Here is a 23,720-nt window from a genome sequence, read left to right on the forward strand (position 1 = left end):
CACTGGGGTACGGCAGGGGTCACTGTATTACTAAACCAAGAGACTGCAAACTGAAGCCTGGAAATGGAATATGAATTAAAATTTCAAAAAGAAAAAAAATAGCAACTGGGTCTTAGAAATGCCACCATGGTTAAGTCTAGAATATAGTCCGCATTCCATTCAATGCAGGCTACAGTTTAAAAAAAAAGAAGAAGAAAAGGAATGTCCCTGTGTCTGTGTTGTTTTTAGGGGAATAAGAGAGTCCTAGGAATTTGAAGTCAAGGACTGGTCTTGGCATTGCCTTCAGCTTACTGCCTCTTGGCCTAGCCCTTGAGCTACAGGGTGGATCCATTTCCTGCCCTGCTCTCCCCTCCTTCCCTCTGCTTGCTCCCTGTCACATCATCTCCGAGGGTAGAAGTGACCCTTAATTTCCTCTTTTAGGAACCCTAGGAGCTGTGAAGTGCTTTTGTGTTTCTTGAGTTGTTTGAGTTAGTTTGAACACGTGTTAATTGAGGGCAGACAGCCAGACAGGCAATAGAAAAGTGACTAATACATGGTCCTTGTCCTCACCTTGCTGAAGATCTGATGGCTGGTCAGGCTGACAAAGGACACAAAAAGTGCCTTGCTATTTTGAGGAAGGAGAGAGCACATCTAGAAATGTGGATCAGGAAGGATTTATGATGGAGCTTCTGTCACTTGAGCCAGGCCTAGATTGGGGATAGAGATATTTGCAATGTGGGGCTCGACTGTAGGACCCTGAGGTCACCACCTGAGCCGAAACCAAAAGTTGGACACTTAACCAATTGAGCCATCCAGGCACTCCTGACTGGGACCTTTTAAAAATTAGGACAACCAATGTTGGGTTCCAGATGATTCCATACACACCATGGTGTGACTAGTCTACCTGACAGGAAGTGGTTGCCCACGGAGGGCTTCATGAACAGCACAGCTGAGTGACATTAATAATTCCTAATGCTGTTTCTACTTATAATTTTCAGCAGATTCTTTTCCCAGTCAAGTTTCCCCAAATTTAAATTAGTAGGGTTGTATAAATCTAAAGTACTGAAGGAGGAAGAAAGGTATAATTTAATTCTTCATATGCAAACTTTATTTGCCAAAGTGTAAAAATGCTGTTTAAAAACAAATTATCGGGGCGCCTGGGTGGCTCAGTGTGTTAAGCCGCTGCCTTCGGCTCAGGTCATGATCTCGGGGTCCTGGGATCGAGTCCCGCATCGGGCTCTCTGCTCAGCGGGGAGCCTGCTTCCTCCTGCTTCTCTCTCTACCTGCCTCTCTGCCTACTTGTAATCTCTCTCTGTCAAATAAATAAATAAAATCTTTAAAAAAAAAAAAAAAAAAAAAAAAAACAAATTATCTGAGTTGGAAACCAAAGTCTAATTAAATAATTAATTTCATAGTACCATGGCTCAACTTGTTTTATATTATAGAATGGATACATTTGAACAGTATAGAAATTTGTTTTAAGAAACAATTTAATATGTTTAAGTTTGCTGTACAACAGAATGGTTTGGAGGACTGGAAAGTGTTCCAGAGTGACAAGTGTTCCTGAAGTTACAATTTCTCTTCTTCAAAATCCAAAATATGGACAAAATGTATGAATCAATGGTTTTCCTGGAGTAGGAAAGAAAGGACAGTAACCCCTGAGAGATTGTAACAGACAGGATAAGCCCTGCATCTGCCCAGGGTTATTGCTTTGAGAGAGTCTCCAGGAGACCATGAACAGAGGAAGAGCCTGAAAGGAGTCCCACGATCTCCCTGAGTTGAGGAGACAAATTGATCAACAAAATGCCCATCAAAATCCTACTGTTTTTTTTTTTAAAGAAATTAAACAACTGATTCTAAAATTTCGATGGAAATGCAAAGAAGCTAGAATAGCCAAAACAAGTTTGAGAAGAAACAAAGCTGGAGGAATAATAATATCTGATTTCAAGAGAATATAAAACTACAGTAGTCAACAGTGTGGTGTTGGCATTAATACTCAATGGAATAGATCAATGGAACAAAATAGAAAGTACGTACGTGTGTGGAAATTGGATTTTTGACAAAGGTGCAAAGGCAACTTGGTGGGAGAACAATAGTCTTTTCAACAGATGGTGCTAGAACAATTCTGTATCCACATACACAATGAATGAATTTCAATCCGTACCTCACACCGTATACAAAAGTTAACCCAGAATGGATCACAGATTTAAATGTAAAACCTCAAATATAAACTTTTTAGAAGAAAATATAGGAGAAAATTTTTATGACCTCATATTAAGCAAAGATATTTACATATACCACCGAAAACAACATACATTAAAGTATAAATTGATTCATCAAAATGAAAAACTTTTGTCTTGTCAAAGACGGTGTTAAGGAAATTAAAAGACAAGCCACAGACATACAGAAAACACTGACAAATTACCTATCTAATAAAGGACTTCTATCATACTTATTATATAAAGAATTCTCAAAATTCAATAAAAAAGAAAACAAGTATCTCAATTAAAATAATGGACAAAAAATTTGAATAGATATTTCACCAAAGATACATGAATGGCAAATAAGCACATGAAAAAATGCTCAGTGTAATTTGCCATTAGGGAAATGCAAACTAAAACCCCAATTAGACCCAATTAAACCCTAATCGCTGCACACAGAACAGTAGTTAAAATTATGGAGAATGACGATACCTAGTTGTTAATAAGGTGGTGGAAGTGGAACTCTGATTCCTTGCTGGGGGGAGGGATAACCACTTTGGAAAACAGTCTGACCATTTTTTTAAATGCTAAACAGAGATCAACCACATGATTTGGCCATTCTACTCCTATGTATTTATCAAAGAGAAATGAAAGCATATGTCCACTTAAAAAATTTATATGACTATTCATAGATTCGTTTGTAATAATCAAATACTGGAAACTCCCCAAATGTTCAACAGATGAATAAAGAGAAACAACTGTGGTACATCCATGCAATAAAAATCTCCCGGTAATAAAAAGGAACAAACTTTTAGTGCACATGATGAGATGAACGAATCTCAAAATAATTTTGTTGAAAGAAATCAGACAAGAAAAGAAAAAACATAATTAATGTACAATCTTAATTATACAAAAGTCTAGAAAATACAATCTGTGGTGACAGAAGGCAGGTCGGTGGTCGTTTGGGGATGGAGGTGCAGGGAGAGTTGGGGGGTTGCAAGCGGGTGTGATGAAACTTTTGGGGTGATGGAAATGTCTATTATCTTGTGGTGATGGTTTCAGGGATATATATATATATAGATGGATAGATCAAAACACATCAAGTTATCCACCTGAAATATGTGCATTGTGGAATGCCAATTACACCCCAATAAAGTTATTTTTAAAAAGCTTAGGATGCGACTTTGGGCACCCAGAGCAAAATCCTAGTTTGGGAGCTACAGAAGTCATGAAACAGCAAGATATGAATAATATTTGGTTCTAAAATGTGACTTGTCTTTAATTGGGAAATGAAATATTGTTGTTAACTGCCCAACAATAGGTCGTAAAGTCTCCACTGAGGCTCTCCCACGACACAGATCGAGGCGAACGAGTCACTGAAAGCAGGTTTCACCACCTCCTTTCCCCCTCCTTCCTTATCGTGGGAAAGGAGAAGGGGGCGAATGTGAAAACAGACTTAATAAAAGGGAAGATACACAACAGGTTGCTGGAAACATATGAAACAGAAAATGGGTATCAATATCCAAAAACTACAAGAAAGATTTTTTCACCTTTGCTCTCTTCCTTCTTTCCTTACCATCTCTCTCTACCATTCCTTTCTTACTAAACCCTTTCTTCCTTTCCTGTCCTTTCCCCCCTTTTCTCCTTCTACCTTCTATAATTTACCCCCACATCCCCTTGACCCCCATTTGCTGGCAGGATTGCACAGCGGTTCAGACTATAGCGCGGACTGGAGCAGACTGCCCAAGTTCAAATCTCATCCCGTGCTCCATATGGTATTTAATGCCTCCTGCTTTAGCTGCCCCATCTGTAAATAGGGTAATACCAAATGTTCGTTTTCATCAGGCCACTGTGGTAGGTAAAGCACTTGAAATACGCAGAACCATGGGTTAATACCCTGCAGTGTTACCATTCCCAGAGCCCCTAATCTACCACCGACAGGCTGGGCTCCAATCAGTTAAATGTAAAAAGTCCTGGGCTCAGAGAAGACCGCAGAAAGCACAAGATTCCGAGAGCTGGAACCCAGTCCTGTCTCGGCCAGTCCCCAGCTCCCCGACCCCTTCCATGTGATTTATGCATCAGAGCTTAGACTCTGATCTAGATGAGAAAGGAAAATGAGGTTGGTCTAGAAGACTGTCTCCATGGTCACATGCAGCTGTTAACACTGCTTTTTATAATTCAAAATCATACAAATAACATCAAATGAGAAGCTTTTTGACAACTATTAGGCACAATGGAGTTTTTCACGTTCCAGCAAAGATCATTCATTATTCAGTAAGAAAGATAACCTTGCGAATTGCATGGAGTTTAAGAGTCTGCGTATTTTGCTTGTGGTGGCCGACGGGTCACTAGCTTGGCCTTAGGGACCCCCCGGGGAGAAATCATTCCGGAAGGGCTCTGGAGCGATTCTGTCTTCTCCCAGGTCAGCGGCACGAGTGGAGTGAAGTAACCATAGAAAGAAAGCTACAGCCAGTTCTCATGACTCCCTTCGTGCGAAGTTCACTGCAGAAGTAAAACAGTGCTGCCCGCTGAGAAAAAGACTCCGCTTTTCACGGGGGCAGACTGAACGTGGAGACTGTTCCGTCGTGACCCAGACAGCATGAAGGGGATCCAGTATAACATGACGAGGGGGAGGTTTCCTCTGCTAACATCCTACTGAAGAAATTGGTAAGTGTGTCAACAATTCTGAATGCTTTAAAGGTTCAAGTAACTTTTAGGAGTGTTACATTCCCATTGGGGTCCTTATCCAGAAACAGGATCACTTAACCAAGGGACATCAGTCTGTCCCCTGAAGGCATATTGACTCCAGGGACCCAACAGGAATTTTGTTAAAACACACGGAGATCGCTTAGCTGTCCCTCATAATTCCTAGCAGAAGTCTCTGCACTGCTCTCTGCTGGGATGAGCTGCTCCCACAACGTGGTTGATTCTGTCATTTGCTGCTAGTGACAATCACCGTTCCTGGAGCTGTTTAGAGAAAGCCAGAGGCATCGTAGCCTGTGGACACCAGGGCTCTGTGCAGGGACCTACTGAGCCTCCTGTCCCTTCCAGCCAGCAGTGTCAACGTGAGACTGGGTGTCAGAGTTTGGGCAAGAATCAGTCGAACCGATCTGGGTATCTCGATGGGTCACTGTAAAAGAGGGAAGATCTGGCTCAGTTTGATTAAATGGCATCGGTAGGTCAGGGCTCGAAGTTTTGAGTGTACAAATGTATGCGTAGCAAGCAGGAAATTCAACTTCTGACCTGATTTCCAGGATGAGGCTGGTTCAGGTGTAGTGAGGAATCTTTATAGATTGCTAAGTTCAATGAAAAAAAAAATCCTTGTAGTTTATTAAAAATTGGGAAATACAGGAAAAAAACCACAACTCCACAGAAATAGGAACTGCTACCAGATTCGTGTCTTTCCAACTGATGCTCTTCTACACACATTTTCATACAGCCGAGATGCCATGGATATGTTTTTATGAGATGACAGGTATACACTACATATACATATACAAATATGTACACTGCCTTGTAAGTTGTCCTTAAGATGCTTTGTGCATTTCACAGTTCTTGTAATTTTTTCAATGTCAAAGTAATAACCTGTTGTAGTTATATTCTCACATGGTTAGATTCTAATATGGTTAACTGCTTTTTTATTGTTGGACGTAGTGTTCTGCTGTAGTAAAGAATGCTTTTATAAACATTTGTGCATAAATAATTGTACTTTCTCTCTTTAGCACTAGTCCCCTGAAATGACATTACAAAACTCAGGAGTTACTACATTTTTAAGGCTCAGGATACATTTTACCAAATGCTGGTGTCAAAATACCCTTCCTCCAGCTGTGGTTGAGAATATTCCAACTCCTGGCATCATGACCAACACTGAGCATCTCTTAAAAGAAAAAAATCCTTGCTAATTTGATGAGAAAACAGTATCTTACTGTAATTTTATTCACATTTCTGATTACTAGTTACCACGTATTTACTATCCTGTTTTTCCTCTTCTATCAATGTGTTCATGACCTTTGCCCATTTTTCCCATTTATCATCCACATTAATGAAATTTTGTTTTGTAAAGTCTCCATTGAAGCAGCAATAAAACACTTACTAGAGTTCACTTTGTTGAATTGATGTAAGTATTTTATTTAAAGTAATATCCTGAAGACTATAGTTTATTGATAGGAAAAATACGAATCATACATGTTTAAAGATAATTTTGTACTAACATTTATGGGAACTTGATTTCTCCAAATAACATGATTAGTTTTGTAGTGCGACTATTGGAATGCATTCTGCAGAAATGTGGTTTTACCTTCAGATCTGAGCACAATACCCTTACATCAAAAAAGAAAAAAAAGGATAATAAAAAAAACGCAACTTGGATGAGTTTAAATTTTAGTAGACAACATCTGATTTGTTGAAGAGTAAGTTCTTTTATTTACCTCTTCAAGGAACTTGTTATTTTTTTCACTTCTCTCTGTGCATCTGTATCCTATAAAGAAAATACAAGTACACAATGAAATTTCACACAGTGATGCTGCTACCCTGGATGTTTCGAAGCAAACTTTGGTGGAGTGAGGCGGTACTTTCTGAAGGACCATTATAAGGAAATTACAGATTTCTTAGATCCAGGTAGTATTCAGATCTCTGAGAAGATGTGTCATGTGGAGAGCTAGTTCCAGGGTCCCCCCACCAGGTCTGGAGTAGTGGGAATGCAGGGAAAAAGAGAGCCTTCTGTGTAAGCGGACACACTTGATCTCACTAGCGTGTTAATGGTTAACACTGTTTTCTTTTTCAGCTGTACCATGTGGAAGAAGTCCCAGCCCTAGCAGTAGGATTTGAAGAAATCTGAGGTTCCACTGCAAGATCCAGGCTAGCAAATACGCCTCTCATTATTGACTTTAACAAGTAGTTTATATGTAAGATGAAAAACCATGTAATATGTTTTCTAGTACTGCACATGTGTTGCTATTTCTTTAAAACGGGTATGGAGGTTAGAAAGAGAGGTGATAAATTCAGATGGCAGGGTACTCCTCTACATTTTTGCATTTAACAAACATTTATTGAGGGACGCCTGGGTGGCTCAGTTGGTTAAGCTTGGGTCATGATCTAGGGTCCTTGGATCAAGCCCCCAGTCGGACTCCACGCTCAGCAAGGAGTCTGTTTCTCCACTGCCCCTCCCTCTGCTCCTGTTCTCTCTCTCTCAAATGAATGAAATCTTGAAAAAACCCCCCAAACCCCAAACATTTATTGAGCACCTAATGGAAAAAATTTAAGGGATGTAACAATTAAAATGAACAGATGAGGAAAAATAAACAAAGTAATATTTGGAAGTAGCTGTTAGAATTAAAAAAAAAAAACAAACCCCGAAGTTCTTCAATAGTTTTAATCATAATGTAGTGTCTGATCAATAGGATGTCTACTTCTACCAAATCAATATTTGTTGAAGCTTGTGAGAAAATATGATTAACAGATTAGTGTATGAATGTATTATTTAAAAGAACTTATAAAAAATAAGCTATAATCCCTGTTGATCTTTGTAACCCTCTGGCTAGCTGAGTGCTTGGCCCCTAGGCGTCCTGAATGGATGCCTGCTATTAGGGGTCTGATGCTAGTAACACTTCCCATTGATCAATTCCTTGGAATACATTTCTTACAGAATAATGACATGAATGAGAGAATTATTTCAATTAGATGCCTAAAGAAATGAAAATGCACAAACCACAATGAAAGATTTAAAATGAAGGTCACAGAGTAGCAATATTTCCACTCATGCCCCACAAAGAAGAGCTCCTCCAACCTCCACCCCAATTCAACTGGCGGCGAATGTGCGCACCCACCCGCTCACACACACACACACACCATCCCTCCCGTTTCACTCTTGCCCAGGGCTTCCTTCAAATATTCTCTTTATTTATGTTTTTATGTACAGAGGACACTGGTAGGGCTTTTTGGTCCCAAAAAGCCAGCTAAAACCACCACCTCCAATCATGCTTCCCTTTGTTATCAGCCAAAATATAGGCCCTTTACACCCTCGATCCTTGTTGGTGCTCCCCTGATGCCGCTCTCCTGTGAATTCTCCTCCTTGACTCAACCTCCCACTTTCCCCCCTTTTCTCGGACGCTTCTACAGAGCTCCCTAGCACGCCTGTTAGGGGACTTGTTTTGAAGTCACTTTGGCATCATCTGTAATGCATTTGCTGAGAGAATATATTCTGGGGGGAAGGGGAGAGGGTGAGGGGTATTACTGGTGGAGGGGTGAGAGCCAATGAGGGAAGAGGGTTCCCCTCTTATATCTTATCTCTTATACTTGTTAAACTCCTGGTCACTCTCCCTTTACGTTTATTTTTATATGACTTCGGGATCTGGGTCACTCTCCACACTGTCTGCCACCACTGTTGGAAACATCCTTGTCCCCACGGCCCGTGGATCCCAGAGCCCCAGGACCTGGTCCCCTCATCACCAATGTCCTCCCGCACCACCCCCGTGAGCACACCCTGGGCTGCGTCATGACCTAGAACCGCTCTACCCCGGACACACGCAGCCTGCTCTCTGAATACAACTGCCTATCTTATTGGGCCCTTTATCCAATTATTCTCAATAACACCAATTTTTTCAACTGCTATGGTTATTATTTCCTTATTGTTCTCTGTCAGCTTCCTGGTGCTTTGACTTATTTTCTACCCACATTAGGTTCTACGTCCAGCTACTCTATGAGCGAGCGCACAAAACCCGTTCTCCCTCTGTGGTGCCTGCCCTGGCTCTCCACCAACGGACAAGTCTACAAACCCATCGAGTTTTCTACTGAGCCCATGGCCAAAAAATAAAAAAATAAAAAAAGAGGAACATGATGTGCTCTCTCTGACTTCCTCAGGACCTTATTCTATCAATTATCTCCTTTCTCCCCAGTCTTTCTCGACCCCTGCCTTCTTCGCTGGCCCTTTCTCATCATTTAAATATGCTCCCCTAGTTCCCATCCAAAAATACATGATTTCTCAACTCCAGCACCACCTTAACCACCGCCTGACCATCCCCCTCTCTTCCCCATCACATTATTGGAAGAGTGCCTACATGTACTGACTGCATTTCCTCACCTCTGGCGCTCAGCATGGTCTCTGCTTCTACTGTTCCATGGAAATAATCTGGGTGAAGATCGCCAGTAACACACATCATTAAATTCAGCTCATTCCAGTCCTGACTTCTCCAGAGTGTCCGACAGAGGTGACCACTTCCACCATCCTTTGGCTTCTGAGGCCCCTGTGGCCACTTCTTTCCATCTCACTTGCAGCTTCCTTTTCTACCTCCCCTTCTCTTATGTTGGTGTTTCTCAGAGTTGATCCTTGACCTGTTGGCTTTCAAATACTCTCACTTAACTGGGTGATCTCTGCCATCCTGGGGCTTCAGAGATCCGTTATATGACAAATATCAATCATCTGATGGATTGGAGAACCTCACAGACACAAACTCAAAAGGTCCATAACCGAACTCACCTTCTCTACCAAATCTGGTTCTCCAACGTTCCCTAGATCCTTAAAGGTACCTCCATCTATGCTGGTCGGTTTCTAAAGGCAGAAACTGAGATCTCATTCCTGAGTCCTTTATCTCCTGGAAATTCAGAGTCTTAGTCTTGTAGAGACTGCCGCCCACAAATCTGTTAAATCTGTGCTCTCTTCTCACTCCTCACTGCCATTGCCTTAGTTCGGGTCACTGGCTCATGCCTGCTTTATTGTAGGAATTCCCTAAATGGTACCCCTTCTTCTAGTTCTGCTCCCCTCTGAGCCAAGTCAGTCTCCACATGGCATGGTGTGGGCTCCCTAGGATCTCACTGGGTTACTTGTTGCTTAAGACCCTGTAATGGGTTCCCCCTCCTTTAAGAAAAAGGTACACAGTGTTCTCATCTCTTTCCTCCCTCTAGTACTCAACATTTCAGCCACATTGTACATTTGATTCAATGCTTTTCAGCATATTTCTCAATTCCAAGCGTTTGTTTTTAGTGTCTTATCAAGTAGGGCCACCCACGTCAGTACCAACCGAGATATGTGAACCACATCGTGTGTGTTTATGGTCCATGTTTCCATTTACCTTTGTCATGTACATACAGATTTCGACACTAATATAATCCTTAGAAAACATTATTTTGTGTTCCCCATTTTTCAGTTACATTAAAATTTGTTTTCTGATTGAACAGTCTTTGTTAATATGTTTAGAGCTGCATAAAGAATAGAAACTGGTCAGCTTTCCACAGTGAGGTAACAAAGGGAAAAAGGCCTGATTACTCAGCACGTTTCATGATTTTTTGAAGACAAATACCAATGTATCAGATTTTTTATCATCAACTTTTATTAATCTGCTGAGGAGGGATTATTTTATATCTTATTGCATGTTACCGGATACTGCCTTCTACATGTCCAAGAACGCGTTTTGGTTCTACATTTTTATACTGCATTATTTTCAGTGCCATAACATTTGCCAAAAGTCTAAATTATATGTTGAGTTGTGTTCTAAAGCATTCTTGATAGTTTTGTTCTCCAGTCTGAGTTTTCTTATAGAAGCTGCAGATAAAGGCATTTCTACTTGGACTTGAAGCCTGAGGGACTCCCCAGTGTAAGAACTTGAAGGCTGACTAAGGTACAAGTGATCGCTGAAGACTTCCCTTCATTTGTGATACTGAGGGTGTTCAATACAGTCAGAATCCTCACGTGTCCTTGAATGTTACTCTGTGAGGAAAAGGTTTCTCCTGTTTATTTCACTGAATTGCTTCTCGAACATGAGTTATCTGGTATTTCTCAAATGGCTTCCTCCTCCTGGTAAAGACTTGCTGTTTTCCTTCTTGTTTTCTGTGTTCTGTGTCTTCAGTGTTCTGTGTCTTCCAAGGCTTGAGCTTTGGCTGAAGACTGTAGGGTGTCGCCCCCGTGGGGACTCTTGTGGAAAGATTAACGCTGAGGCTGAAGCGTCAACATCCGTTACAGGTATGGGGGTTTCTTTCCAGCGTGTGTTCTCATGACGGCTGAGGTCAGAGCATGGGCTAAGGGCTTTACCACGGAGATGGCATTCATAGAGTTTCTCTGCGGTGCAAACCCACTCATGCTCTTTGAAGGATACATTGTTACTGGTGGCATTTCCACACTGATTACAAAGGGTTCTCTGGTGTGAATTCTCTCACAGAAACAAAAGTTAGCTCTGCGGCTGAAGAGTTTGCCACATTCGTTACATTTGTAGGGATTCTCTCCAGCACCACAGACCAGTCAGGAGAGCTGTGGCTACTTTCCCATTCGCATTATATTCAAAGAGCTCTGCTCCCCTGTGAACTCCCTGCTCCTAAGAGGTGAGGCTGCTAAGGGTCTGCCTACATCCGCTCATCAGTTCCTCTGTCCACATGTGGATTCTGTGCTGATCCTTCAGTGATAACCTCCAGTTCAAGTCTTCGCCGCGCTGGCTACACTCACAGGGTGTGATACTCTCCCATACTGAAGTTCTTCTCTCCGTAGCAGGTCAACTGCATGGCGATCTGATGAATTCTGAGGTCTTCATTACATTTCAGGCACTGGATATATATGGGCCATATCTGTGCACATGGCATCTTCTGAGGACTCGGGTTATGGTTTTGAGTTCAGGTTATTCTTTGCCTCCCCAGATTCAAACTAGGAGACCTTTCTGCTGAGACAGCACACTTCCTCTCCTCAAAACACTGTAGTTTTAAATTCCAGGCATATAAAGTTGGTGACATACAAGAATCTGGGCCCTAGAGCCCAAGGGCTCACATTGCCAATGTCAAGTGCAGTGTGATGAGCTTAGAGCTCCCTGAAAGGGACAGAAGACGTGTCACAAAGAACTCACACACCAGGAAGAGATTACAAGTGCCACAAGAAGAAGCACTTATGGGAAAATATATCAATACTCTCTACCAAAAACTTTGGACAAGGAAGTCTCTCTATAACTTATTCTTATTCTTATACTTATTCTTATACTTACATTGTTATGCTCCTGGCATTTGGCAATGATCGTCAAACATCAACTTGACTAGACTGGCTACAGCTTAAGAATGACTGATTCCAAACCGACGGTCTGTCATCAGTTATTTTAAGAAAATTATTAGAGGGAGGTTTAAGAAACTCCTTGAAGGTGTTTTTAAGATCAACTTTAAACATGCAACCAACGCCATTATATATCAAGAAGCCTTAACGAATACAGTATTTCAGAATGCCGATCAATACAAGAGCTGAGAGGGTAGAAATGGGGGGTGTAAACAGGGTAGCACCCTCCCACCTGAAGCTCATGAAAATGTCTCTTTAGAGAATTGGAACAGTCTGTCCATCCGCGAGTGGCCTTATTACGTTCTTTTAAAATGAACCAGGAAGAATCAATTCTCTAGGCCTGGATGGCACAGATGAGTTAATCTATAAGAAATAAGTCCAAATCAGAAAGAAATAGGGCAAATCAGAATTCGTAACAAATGAGACCCTGGACAGCATTGCTGGGTTTCAGTAAGTGACCCACTCATTCCTCGGAGCTGTTGTGTTCCCTTAACAGGAAGGCAGGGTGAACATCTGTAGACTGATTCGATTTTATAAACTTATCTGAGAAACCTATCTCCTAATTAAAATTGGCCCAGTGATGGGTATTAGGGAGGGCACGGGTTGCATGGAGCACTGGGTGTTATACATAAACAAAGACTCTCCGAACCCTGCATCAAAAACTAATGATGTACTGTCTGGTGACTAACACAAGAACAAATAATAATAATTAAAAATATCAAACATGAGGTCTTAATTGACAGAAAATTAAAGCAGGATTAGGATTTTTTTGCTAATCTGTGTAACAGCATGAAGACACAGCCCAGGATTTTAAACAACAGGTAACTTCCAAGAACTTGGTAGCCGGGACACACTAGTGTTTACTTGGAGCACTCCCAGAGTCCTCTTCTTCCTGGAGTTGTTCCTCGTGTATTTTATTTACTGTCCTTTAAGAGTTTGTCTTAGAAGAGCAATTACTTCCACTTCAAAATAGCACAGCTGTTGAAGAACAGTCTGTTTCCTTCCCAGATCAGCGCTTCCCTCGTCGTGACACACAACACCACATGCTGCTTCGTGCCCTGAGCGCTGGCAGCACAGCCCAGGACGGAAACTTGACCCTTCTTCCAGGCAGAGAACTCCCAGGCTGCTGGTGCCGTCATGACTTCATTCATCCAGCACTGTCACGCCGCCTCAGACACAGGAATCCCTTTTGTTTTAAAAACGGAATGTTTCTCAGGACCTGCGATTACCTTCCTGGGGTCAAGAAAAGTCCACATGAATAATGAAATACTGTAGTTCCAAGTTCTGGGAATACAAGGTCGCTCACGTGCATGAATCTGGGCCCTAGAGCCCGAGGGCTGACAGTCTGGATACCGAGTGCAGTGTGAGGAGAGGCAGCCCCCGGGGGGGACGGAAGGCAGCTCATCGCCAGGAAGAGGTGACAAGCGCCCCGAGAAAGCAGTGCCCGGGTCACGCAAGGTCACGCGAGGGAGATCTGCGCCAGGGGCCGGTGGCCTTCACTGTAGTTCGTGGCTCTGCTGGACGTTTTGCAAATGAACAGACTGGTCAGCAGAATCACTACTGGGGTGCACTTCAGTCAGGAAAACTTTGCAGAGATCAGGGGTACTACAGACAACTCTCCTCAGCCTACTCGCTAATTGAAAAAGAAACGGAGACATTCCTGACAGTACATTTAACTCCTTGAAAAAAACCCAAAAAGACCAAACCTCCTAGAAAATGCAAACAGAAACATCACTGGGAAAAATAAAAAAGTAACATGGGAAATATTTACTACTGTTTTGCTTATTCCCAAGTATTTCCACAGTGCCCAGCTCTCTCAGGTACATTCATAGTCAGTCCCACTTGCTGGCATTAGTATTTTGTTTGTGCGCGACTAGTCTTCTGATTCTTCCTGCCCGGACTCCGGAGTGCTTGTCACATGCCAGGCCTGGCCCCTGGCACCAGGAATACGGGGGCGAACGAAACACACCTGGCTGAGACTCTCTCGGAACAATCACACCCATTACCGTAGCTCTGTAAATGATATGAAGGAAAAGCACGAGGGGCTTTCTTGCCTGGGAGCGTCAAGAAGTCTTTCCTAAAGGAAGGACGTTTGTGGTGAGGCTGGAAGGTGAGGAGGAATAAAGGTGGTGAAGGGAGTGAGGGCTTGAGTGGGAGTGTTTCGGGAAGAGGCAGCAGCAGGGCCTGGGGTGTGAGGCAGGGGAGAGCGTGGTGCACAGTGAGGAGAGCAGGGAACATACGCCCCAGCCCTGAAGGCTGTGTTACCCGTTTAGGACTTCCAAGCAGGGAAGGGACAGATTGACGTTGGCTTAATCTGCTACCTTGGCTGCTAAGGAGAGTCAAGAACGACCTGGAGGGAGGAAGAAAGCTGTGCGGCCGGTGGGATGCTCCCCCGTCACAGTTCAAGTGAACTGGGGTGCTTTCCTGCTTGGCGTGGGGGCAGCAGAGCGAGGGGCTGCTGCGTGGCTCACGGCATGTTTTAGAAGAGGGAGTCTGCGAACCTGGGGACCGGGTGGGTGTCTGGGCTGGGCGCTGAGGTGTCCGGGATGACTCCCGGCATTCCCGACTGATGAATGAACGTGCCATTCAGTAGCTGGGAAGACGGAGCAGAGCAGATCCAAGGGTCTGAGGACGAGCTGAGCTGGAGACGTCTACGAGACACGCAGGTAGGGATGGCCCACGGGAAGCAGAAAAGGAGATCGAGAGCTCAGAAGGGAGGTCTTGAGATGCAAATTTGAGGACTGCTGGCAGGGAGAGAGCATTTGGAAGTCATGGACAACAGGTTTGTGGGGAGGGAGGAGGAAAGGTGAGAGGAGAGGGACCAAGGACCAAACCCCGGGGGTCACTGGTACTTGGCCCTCGCGCGAGAGCCGAACTGCGCGCACAAGCAGTTGCAGGCCACACCAGGCATCGCACTTCATCGTCACACCGTCCCGAATCTCAGACGCTAATAAGATCGCATAGACACCCAATTTAAGATGACTGCATATAACCCAAGTGACATCATTCAGGAGAAATGGGCAAATTGGTAGGGTCCCCATCACCAATATGGGGCAGGCAACCAGAGGGACAAAATCTGTTTTCTGCCCCCAAAATTCCATAAAATGTCTTCTGTGGGGAAGTGTTGCTACTGAGCCTGTGCTGTGTGCTCAGTGTTGACCAAAAGAACCCATGAGGGGTTAGCGAGAGAAGGAGAGCCAACCCTGTAGGAAATCCCGAACCTAGGAGCCACCCGAGACCTGGAGCAGGTGATTGCTGGGAAGGCCCAGAGAGGGCTGGCCAGCCCCATCTACAGACACGGGCATCCCTGAACCCTGAAGCTCTAGAAAGTTCTTGTTCTACTTTCCCATCATCCGTGTTTCCCATGACTGTCCTGAACACCTCCTTCCCTCCAAGCACACAAATCTTCGCTTTTCCACACAGAGACTTTGGTCATGACCTGCGACGTCCTTCTCTCACATCTCCACGTCATCAAAACCCACCTCTGATGCTCCCTGATCTCTTCTAGGTGAAAATAATTTCCATCTTCACTATTTCCATAACCAATTATTTGTACTTCTCTTAGCTCTTCGGGCTTTTCACCCTGAGCTACCTTTATTTGGCTATCTAACCTATATTCTAGGCTATAGAGGGCTGTGGGCATGCCTTGCAAGTCTATGTTTGAGATTACAACAAACATCAAAGCCAGTGTGGCTCCAACAGAGAAGGAAAAGGCTGCTTATTTCCGAGGCATTTATTTCCCCAGGCGACCCCTTTTTAAAAATGTAGGCTCCATACCCAGTGCAGAGCCCAACATGGGGCTTGAACTCATGACCCTGAGATCAAGACCTGAGCTGAGATCAAGAGTTGGATGCTTAACCGACTGAGCCCCCTGGGCGCCCCTTGAGGCATTTCTTTTAGCTGTGATTCAGAGGATGATGTTTGCTGGTATGGAAGGAAGAAGGAAAACATTTATTTTCTTTCGTTCCCACAGTACCAATATATGGCTTACAGGAACACATACGGGACGGTTAACTCTGAAATTCTTAAACCAGACCACATGCAGAATGCTAAATCAGTAAACAAAAGGGCAAGAAGCAGTATGATAAGTTTCTTCTTCATTAATGGTAGGTGTCCAAAGACTGAGAAAATGTTAATACATTACTTTTAATCTTCTTCCTGCTAGAGGATAGCCATCCCCTGCTGTGAGCTGAGGACTGAGGATGGCAGGCACGTGGACAGTCCTCTTGCTCCAAGGTGGGCAGGCTGCCTACATGTCTGCTGCCTATCACTGCTTCATCGTCAGCTCCCCAGAATGAGGCTGTTTTCCTTCCTTCCCCCAGTGGGCTTAGCCTATTCTCTACTGTCTAACACTTAACAGGCATTAGGATATTTTAACTACTAGCCCATGATTTGTGTGTCCCTTAAAGATACTGGGAGTCTACTACAGCAGACTTTAAAACTTCATACTACATGTTAGTATGGAGGAAAAATCCACATATTTCTAAGCCATATCTGAGGCCAGAAAAGGGCTAATAAAATAACAGCCCTCATTGTCACTGTTGGGACTTACCTCTTTGGTAACACAAGGAAGCAACACTGCCAAATTACAAAACTTCACAGCGTTGTCTGTTTGTTCAAGATCGATGTAACACTAGAAATGAAAAACGGTCCATATGAAAGGCAAGCACAGTTTTATGCAATGGACTCAAAGTGATCTTAGAAGAGTGGTCTTCCTGGGTGCTTGGGGGGCTCAGTGTGTTAAGCATCTGACTTTAGATTATGGCTCAAATCATGATCTCAGGGTCATGGGATTGAGCCCCAAGGAGGGCTCTGCTCTCAGTGCACGATCTGCTTGAGATTCTCTCTCTCCCTTATTAAATAAATAAAATTAAAAAAAAATATTTTATTTATTCATTTGAGAGAGAGAGAGAGAGAGCACAAGCAGGGGAAAAGGCAGAGGGAGGGCAAGAAGCAGGCTCCCCACAGAACTGGGAGCCTGAAGTGGGGCTCAATCCTAGGACCTGGAGATCACAAACTGACCCAAACGCAGGTGCTCAACCATCTGAACCACCCAGGCACCCCAATAAATAAAATTTAAAAAACAACAAACAAACAAACACCTCAAAATAGTGTTCTTCCTTACCTTGGCCAAGAACAAGTAATTGGACTTAGAAAAACCAGGGTGTAGTTCTTCAACCTGATTTTAAGAGAAAACAGAAAAGAGAATAATGGGATAATATTAAAACCACCACCACCACCAGTAAAGAGGATATATTTCAATAAATCAAATACTAACCAAACTGTCCTAAAAATTTAGGTTGATTGTGTTACATCAGAATCATTTTATCAGTTCAAGTACCTTTTGAGTGGAAATAGAGCTTTTGAGATTATCCATTAAAATGAAGTTATTATTACATTCATAAAGCTTACGAAACAATGTGATACTTTGAGGTTTCGGGATTCCTTTGTATAACCTATCCTTTCTCTTTTTCTCCTTTCAAAAACAAAAACAATTGGTGATACACTTTCCCAGGACAAGTCCTATACAATTCACAATCTATTTAGGAACTAAGCAGAGGATGACTGGTATCCTATGACAAGCCTCCACTGCATTAGTATTTGATTTCTTAGGACTTCAACACATCCCATGAGTTGAATCCTATCCGGAGACCCTTGCATCAAGTATTTTTAAAGCAAAGACTGACCCGTGAAACAACTAGTCCAAGTGGCAGACCTACGTGCAGATTTTAATAAGTGGGTATGATGGAGACACTTTACTCTTCATCTACTAAACTCTTATGCACCCGTTCCCTTTCTACAGGTCTGTGAATAATTTCTTCAGGCATCTGGCATGGCCACTAGAAAGCACTTCTTAGAGCCTAAGTCAATCTTCGGTCAGGGTCGCCTTATGCAGTTGCAAGGGCTCATGCAAATATAAGCCCCCAGTCTGACCTCGGAACCCAACCCAGAGAGATACACAACCCAACAGAAGAAGGTTACTTTAAAAAAATGTACAAAGATATGCTTGTTTTACAAGATACAAATAATATGGACATTTAAAAAATTAAAATGTGAAAATTCCTTTGTTCTAATTTTATTTTCGATTCCAGTCTCATTCCCCAGGGGTAACCACTATCAACAGTTGGACATGCATCCCACCAGACCTTTCACAAGTACACACAAATTAAAAAAAAAATCCGCTTTTGAAAAAAAATTAATATAGGGCCATTTCTATGTATTGGTCCAAAACTTTTCTTCCACAACATATCACAGGTACATTTTTGTGTTAACATACACAGATTTACCTCATTTATTTCTTAAGAGCTGTATTTCATAATACACATATGCTGTATTAAATTAAGAATCCTCTATTAGACATTTTTTTACTCTTGCTAACAATGACCGATGAACACATCTGCTCCTGTACGCTTGTGCACATGTGGAATTATGTCTGTAAGAGAGATTCCTAGAGGTTGAATTGCTGAGTAAAAGGACACATACACTTTAAAGATGGATGCTAATGGAGAGGAATCTGAGACCGAGGCACTCCTGTGCTGAGGAGGTACATCCTTGGTAAAGGACATTTACTTTCTATAAAATCCAAAGGGCAAGGGTCCTAGGAGGAGGAGGAGGAGGAAGAGAAAGTCTTTCGGGCTGGGGAGCCAGACTGGGTGTAAGTCTTTAGGACCAAATGGATGAACAGTGTGTGGACCTGGCCAAGAACCTGCGAGTGAGACCGCAAGGCTGCCGCCAGATGGAAGGACATTGTCAAGTGCAGTCCTAGTCAGAGCCTTGAAAAGCCCACAGGACCATCCACATCTGGTTCTGTTGCTTCTCTCTTGTCCAGTTATTTTCATCTCAACTTTTACTCTTTGAGTCTACTAAGTACATTTCTTAGATCACTCTAATAAGACCTCACTTAAACTTTGCTCAACTGTACCTTCTTCTATGTCCAACAGTTGCCCGGCTCTGTCCAAATCCTGCCTGGAGAACTTGCTCCAACATATGCGCATATGCAGTTTCTTCTTTTTCTAATGTTGGCATTTTAATTCCACACATACACCTTAGCACTTATGTTTAATTAACCACACTAACTATAAATTAGAACATCTCTTTTTGTGCTCATGGTTAAAAAAAAGAAGCAGCCCAAGGAACATAGGTTACAAACAACACAAACTTCCTAAAACGGAGCAGATTTTGACTTTTTACCAAAGGGCATACCTAATAACAAGGAAGGTAGTGTTGCTCAGTAGAATGTTCTAGTTAGGCAGCAGTTTCTAGCTAGGCTTTTAGAACACTCTATAATAATACTCTACAATAATACAGTAATATAAATATAATAACAATATACTCTATAATACTATAATGCAATAATACTAATACTCAATAATAATACAGAATATTGTAGTTAACTTGGTCTTGGTTGTACAAGTTCCCTGGAGGCAGGAGCTGTGTTGATCATTTCTGTATCTGTTACCAGCTATGTGCTTAATAAACACTACTGAATAAACTAGTGGTGTTTTAAGAACATCTCATAACCTCAGGCAGCTGCCCTCCATCACATCAGGACACAGATGAAGGCCCTGCAGGTGGTAAAACCACTAAGGGGGGATCCAGAGATCATATGTTGCAAACAGCAGGGGAGACCAGGGCCACCGATTCCCCCACATTGCTACACCTGCTATCCTATTACATGTACTCAAGGCACTGGGTTCTCAACCATGCCATGGGCTGTACAGGAAGAGCTGTGAGAGCTTTAAAAACACTGATCAAGCTTTTAAAATACTTCCCTTATGACCCAAGTCCATTCCTTTTGCTAAGGTAACGTAGCAAAGAAACTTTAAACATTTCTACCTAAAAGCTTGCATATGAATGTTCACAGAAGCTTTATTCATAATGGATCTGGTCTACAACCACCTCCCGAGATGCTGTGACACTGAGGAGGATCAGACTTCACCAGTTATAAGAGCAAAATAATAGCAGCTAACATTTACTTTCAGTTAGAGAACTTAACGTGCTAGATCCTGAGCTAGGAAACTTACATGAACTATTTTATGTATTGTCACAAAAACCATATAAAGTGGGTATTATTATACCTGCTTTACAGATGAAGAATTTAAGATTAAGAGAAATAAAGAAACATGGCTAGGTCATATGGGCAGGAAAAGACTTAGGTCTCAAACTGTCTGGTTCTAATGCCAGTGCTCCAGATCTCTACAGGACTGAGCTGGATGGCCTGGGGGCACATTCCTGACCCCTGTGAACCCTCTTTGGGGGGACAGAGTTGGGGACAGGAGTTCTATAGTCTGGGGTCCAAAACCCCAACCTGCTGCTGGGACCAAGGGTTGTGGACTCCCCTTGGGTATGGGATCAAAGTTCTTTCCCCTCCACCCCACAGTGTTCTTACTTCCCCCCACAGCCTTCGAACTTAGCACCTTGGGCTCCTCAGAACCCTTCGCTGTGGCAGTCGACACAGGGAGAAGCTTTCCTTATGTCTTCTCACTCCCTCAACAAATACCACAAAATGCATCTTCAGACAGAATTTAAGTCACGACTGAATGGTGAGGTCCCCGAGATGGCTGGCCAAGGTGTGTACAATTTAATGGAGTTAAAATTCTGTGACCTTTATTGGGCTTACTAGGTACAAGGCACTCTCTAAGCAATTTCCTTGTATTAACTTATTGAATCTTCACAACAACGCTATGAGTCAGGTACTATTATCTCCATGTCATTGATTAAATGGAGAGAGAAGTTAAGAAACCAGTCCAGCGTTAATCAGTTGGTAAGTGGCAGAACTGAGATTTAACCAGGTGGTCTGGTTAACCAGAGGTAAGGTTGCAATCCTTACCTCTACATTATTGGGCCTCTGATCATTTATTTTATCTGGGTAGTATTTTGAGTACATTAGCTCCTGAAGAACTTCTGTGCAATGTCCTGAAAACCTGAGCCCCCATTTATAACTTTGATACTATGAAGAAATGAGTTTCAAGTCCAAATGACATTCTTCCTAATTAGCTTAGCACCTTCTATGACCTATCTTAAATATACCATGATCTATATTCTTATAAAATATAAAATGAAAGAACTAAGTCTCAGTGGTAGATAAAAAAGGTGAAGAAATGGGGATGACACAGAGTTAGACTACATGCATATTTTGGCCTGCCACTGTGTGACAGTAGAAAAAATTAAGTTCCTTGCTTTCCTTTTTTATAAAGTAAAAAAGATCCTTTTTTTATAAGATAAAAAAGATTTTTAAATAAAAAAAATAAGACACATTTGGCCCCTGCGCTTTTATACCCTCCACTCTTTTCTAATGGGCTCATGATCTCAGAACACTTATTTTTTCCACAGGGTGTTGTAGGTAGCTGCTAACCATTCAATTAGAAATGGAAAGTGCAATGAAATCTGTTGCGATCTTAGAACATATGTTTTCTAAATCCCCTCTTCGTTCTACAAAATCAAACCCTAAGATACAACAAAAAAGTATAAGCATGTATAATATGTTGGACAATACAGTTTAGAGCCTGATTTTTGTCTACATTGTTACAAATCTGAAAAGGTAAATAAGGAAAGAAAAGGCATCTGAGTGTCTGTAAGATTCTATAATTGCTCCCAGAGAAAGATAAAGGGATTAGCTCACCAGGAACTTGATTATATACACACACAAGTTATTACTGTTTAGAGTTTTATCAGCACTGCAATTATACATTTTAAGACAGGAATGAAAATACTGGTTTGATCTGATGCCCTGTGTTCCATAGAACGGTCTGCAACTTATGGAAAATAATAACTTTCCTCTTTGATATCTTTTAGTTCTTCAAGATTAAATTGCTTCTGTATTAGGCTAATTGGGAGTATTTAGGAACAAGTCTAATAATCAGGGCATGAATGCTTTTGTACATACTTGTGTGAGTATGTACCCAGAGAGCAACTCTTGGATTCGGTAGCAAGGGCTGTGCCCCTAGGACCTAAGGCATAACTAGCTGCTCTGGGAAGCAGTCTGGACACCTCAAAACTAGGATTCAGCCCACGGCTTCTGTTAGAGATCTATACATGGAGAAGCGTAGGAGGGATTGGTGCAGGTTGGAGCCAGTTTGATACTAAAATAACAGACAAAATATACCTTAAGGAAGTTTTGCAAAGCTTCTTCTACAGTTGAGGATGGTATTTTTCCAAACAGAGTAGCAGCCATCTTTTTCTCAATCCAGCTCAGTTTTGAGACCTGCAAACAGGGAGGCGACATCATTCTTAGAAAGCTGATCACCTTTTGAATGAATTGTCTCTCCTCAGATGTGCATGTCCAGGTGTATATGGATGTATATGCATAGAATATATAAATATAAACATCCCCATAAGTAACATATATGACAGAGATCATCTTTACGGTATTAATATTTTACCTTCCCTTTTCTATAGTTCTAACAAACCGTGAGCTCTAAAAGCACTGGTTACCAAATCAATCTGAAATACTCATGGTAAGATTTGTGTTCAGACAGAGAAAGGGATGGGGAATACTGCTGATCCTGCTTGTTTATATGATTCAAGATTCTGAGATGACCACACAGAATTTCTTTTCAGGGTGTAGGACCTACCAGTCTCCACCTTGGGTTCCTTCCTGCCTACTCCCTGCGGCCAACCTAACTCAGAACACAGCATCTCAGAAATATAAATAGAAGAAGGATCTTTAACCCAGAGGGAGTACAGAGTGAGGGCCCAGGATACATATTCACAATTCAGGAGAAAATTTTTTTAACCAATAACCACCAAAATCAAAATTCACATTATCATTTATTCTTTGCTTCCTTTCCCCCCCCATTTTAATTCCAATGTAGTTAACATACAGTGTTCTGTTCTTCTCAGGTGTACAATACACTGATTCAACAATTCCGTATGTCACTCGCTGTTCTACAAGAGAAGCGTGCTCTTCGTCCCCTTTGTCTTTCGCACTCACCTCACCCCTGATAATCAGCTATTTATTCTCTGTAGTTTAGAATCTGTTTTTTGTTTGTCTCTCTTTAGTTCCCTTATTTATTTGTTTTGTTTCTTATATGCCACACATGAGTGAAAGCATATGGTGTTTGTCTTTCTCTGACTGACTTATTTTGCTTAGCATTATAGTCTAGGTCCAACCATGTTGCTGCAAATGGCATGACTTCATTCTTTTCTATGGCTGAATAATATTCTATTATATGGAATACTATACCACTTCTTTATCTATTCATCTATTGAGGGACACTTAGGTTGCTTCCATAATTTGGCTATTTGAAAATAGGTTACAATGAACATCGGGGTCCATGTAACACTTTGAATTAAAGGTTTTGTATTCTTTGGGTACCAAGCAGTGTGATTACTGGATCATAGGGTAGTTCACCAGTTTCCATTCCCACCAACAGTGCACAAGGGTACCTATCTTTCTACATCCTCACCAACACTTGTTATTTCTTGTGTTTTTGATTTTAGGCATTCTGCTAGATGTGAGGTTATATTTCATTGTTGATTTACATTTCCCTGACAATGAGTGATGTTGAGCATCTTTCCAA

General features: G+C 42.1%; 1 protein-coding gene across 6 annotated transcripts in view; it reads right to left on the bottom strand.

The window, feature by feature from the left end:
- Nucleotides 1-2,553: 2,553 nt before the first annotated feature.
- The window catches only part of RMDN2 (regulator of microtubule dynamics 2), a 63,307-nt gene continuing 42,140 nt past the window's right edge, over nt 2,554-23,720 (bottom strand). For 2 of the 6 annotated variants that reach the window (XM_044261727.1, XM_044261729.1), the window contains exons 9-12: nt 22,304-22,402; nt 17,324-17,377; nt 16,751-16,831; nt 13,438-14,849 (exon numbers count right to left, since the gene is read on the bottom strand). In XM_044261727.1, the coding sequence (XP_044117662.1) occupies nt 14,601-14,849; nt 16,751-16,831; nt 17,324-17,377; nt 22,304-22,402 (483 nt within the window). In that variant the 3' untranslated portion in view covers nt 13,438-14,600. The other 4 variants (XM_044261731.1, XM_044261732.1, XM_044261730.1 and 1 more) reach the window with 4 other exon arrangements.

Source organism: Neovison vison, chromosome 8 (genome assembly GCF_020171115.1).
Source record: "Neovison vison isolate M4711 chromosome 8, ASM_NN_V1, whole genome shotgun sequence".
NCBI classification, from domain to species: domain Eukaryota; kingdom Metazoa; phylum Chordata; class Mammalia; order Carnivora; family Mustelidae; genus Neogale; species Neogale vison.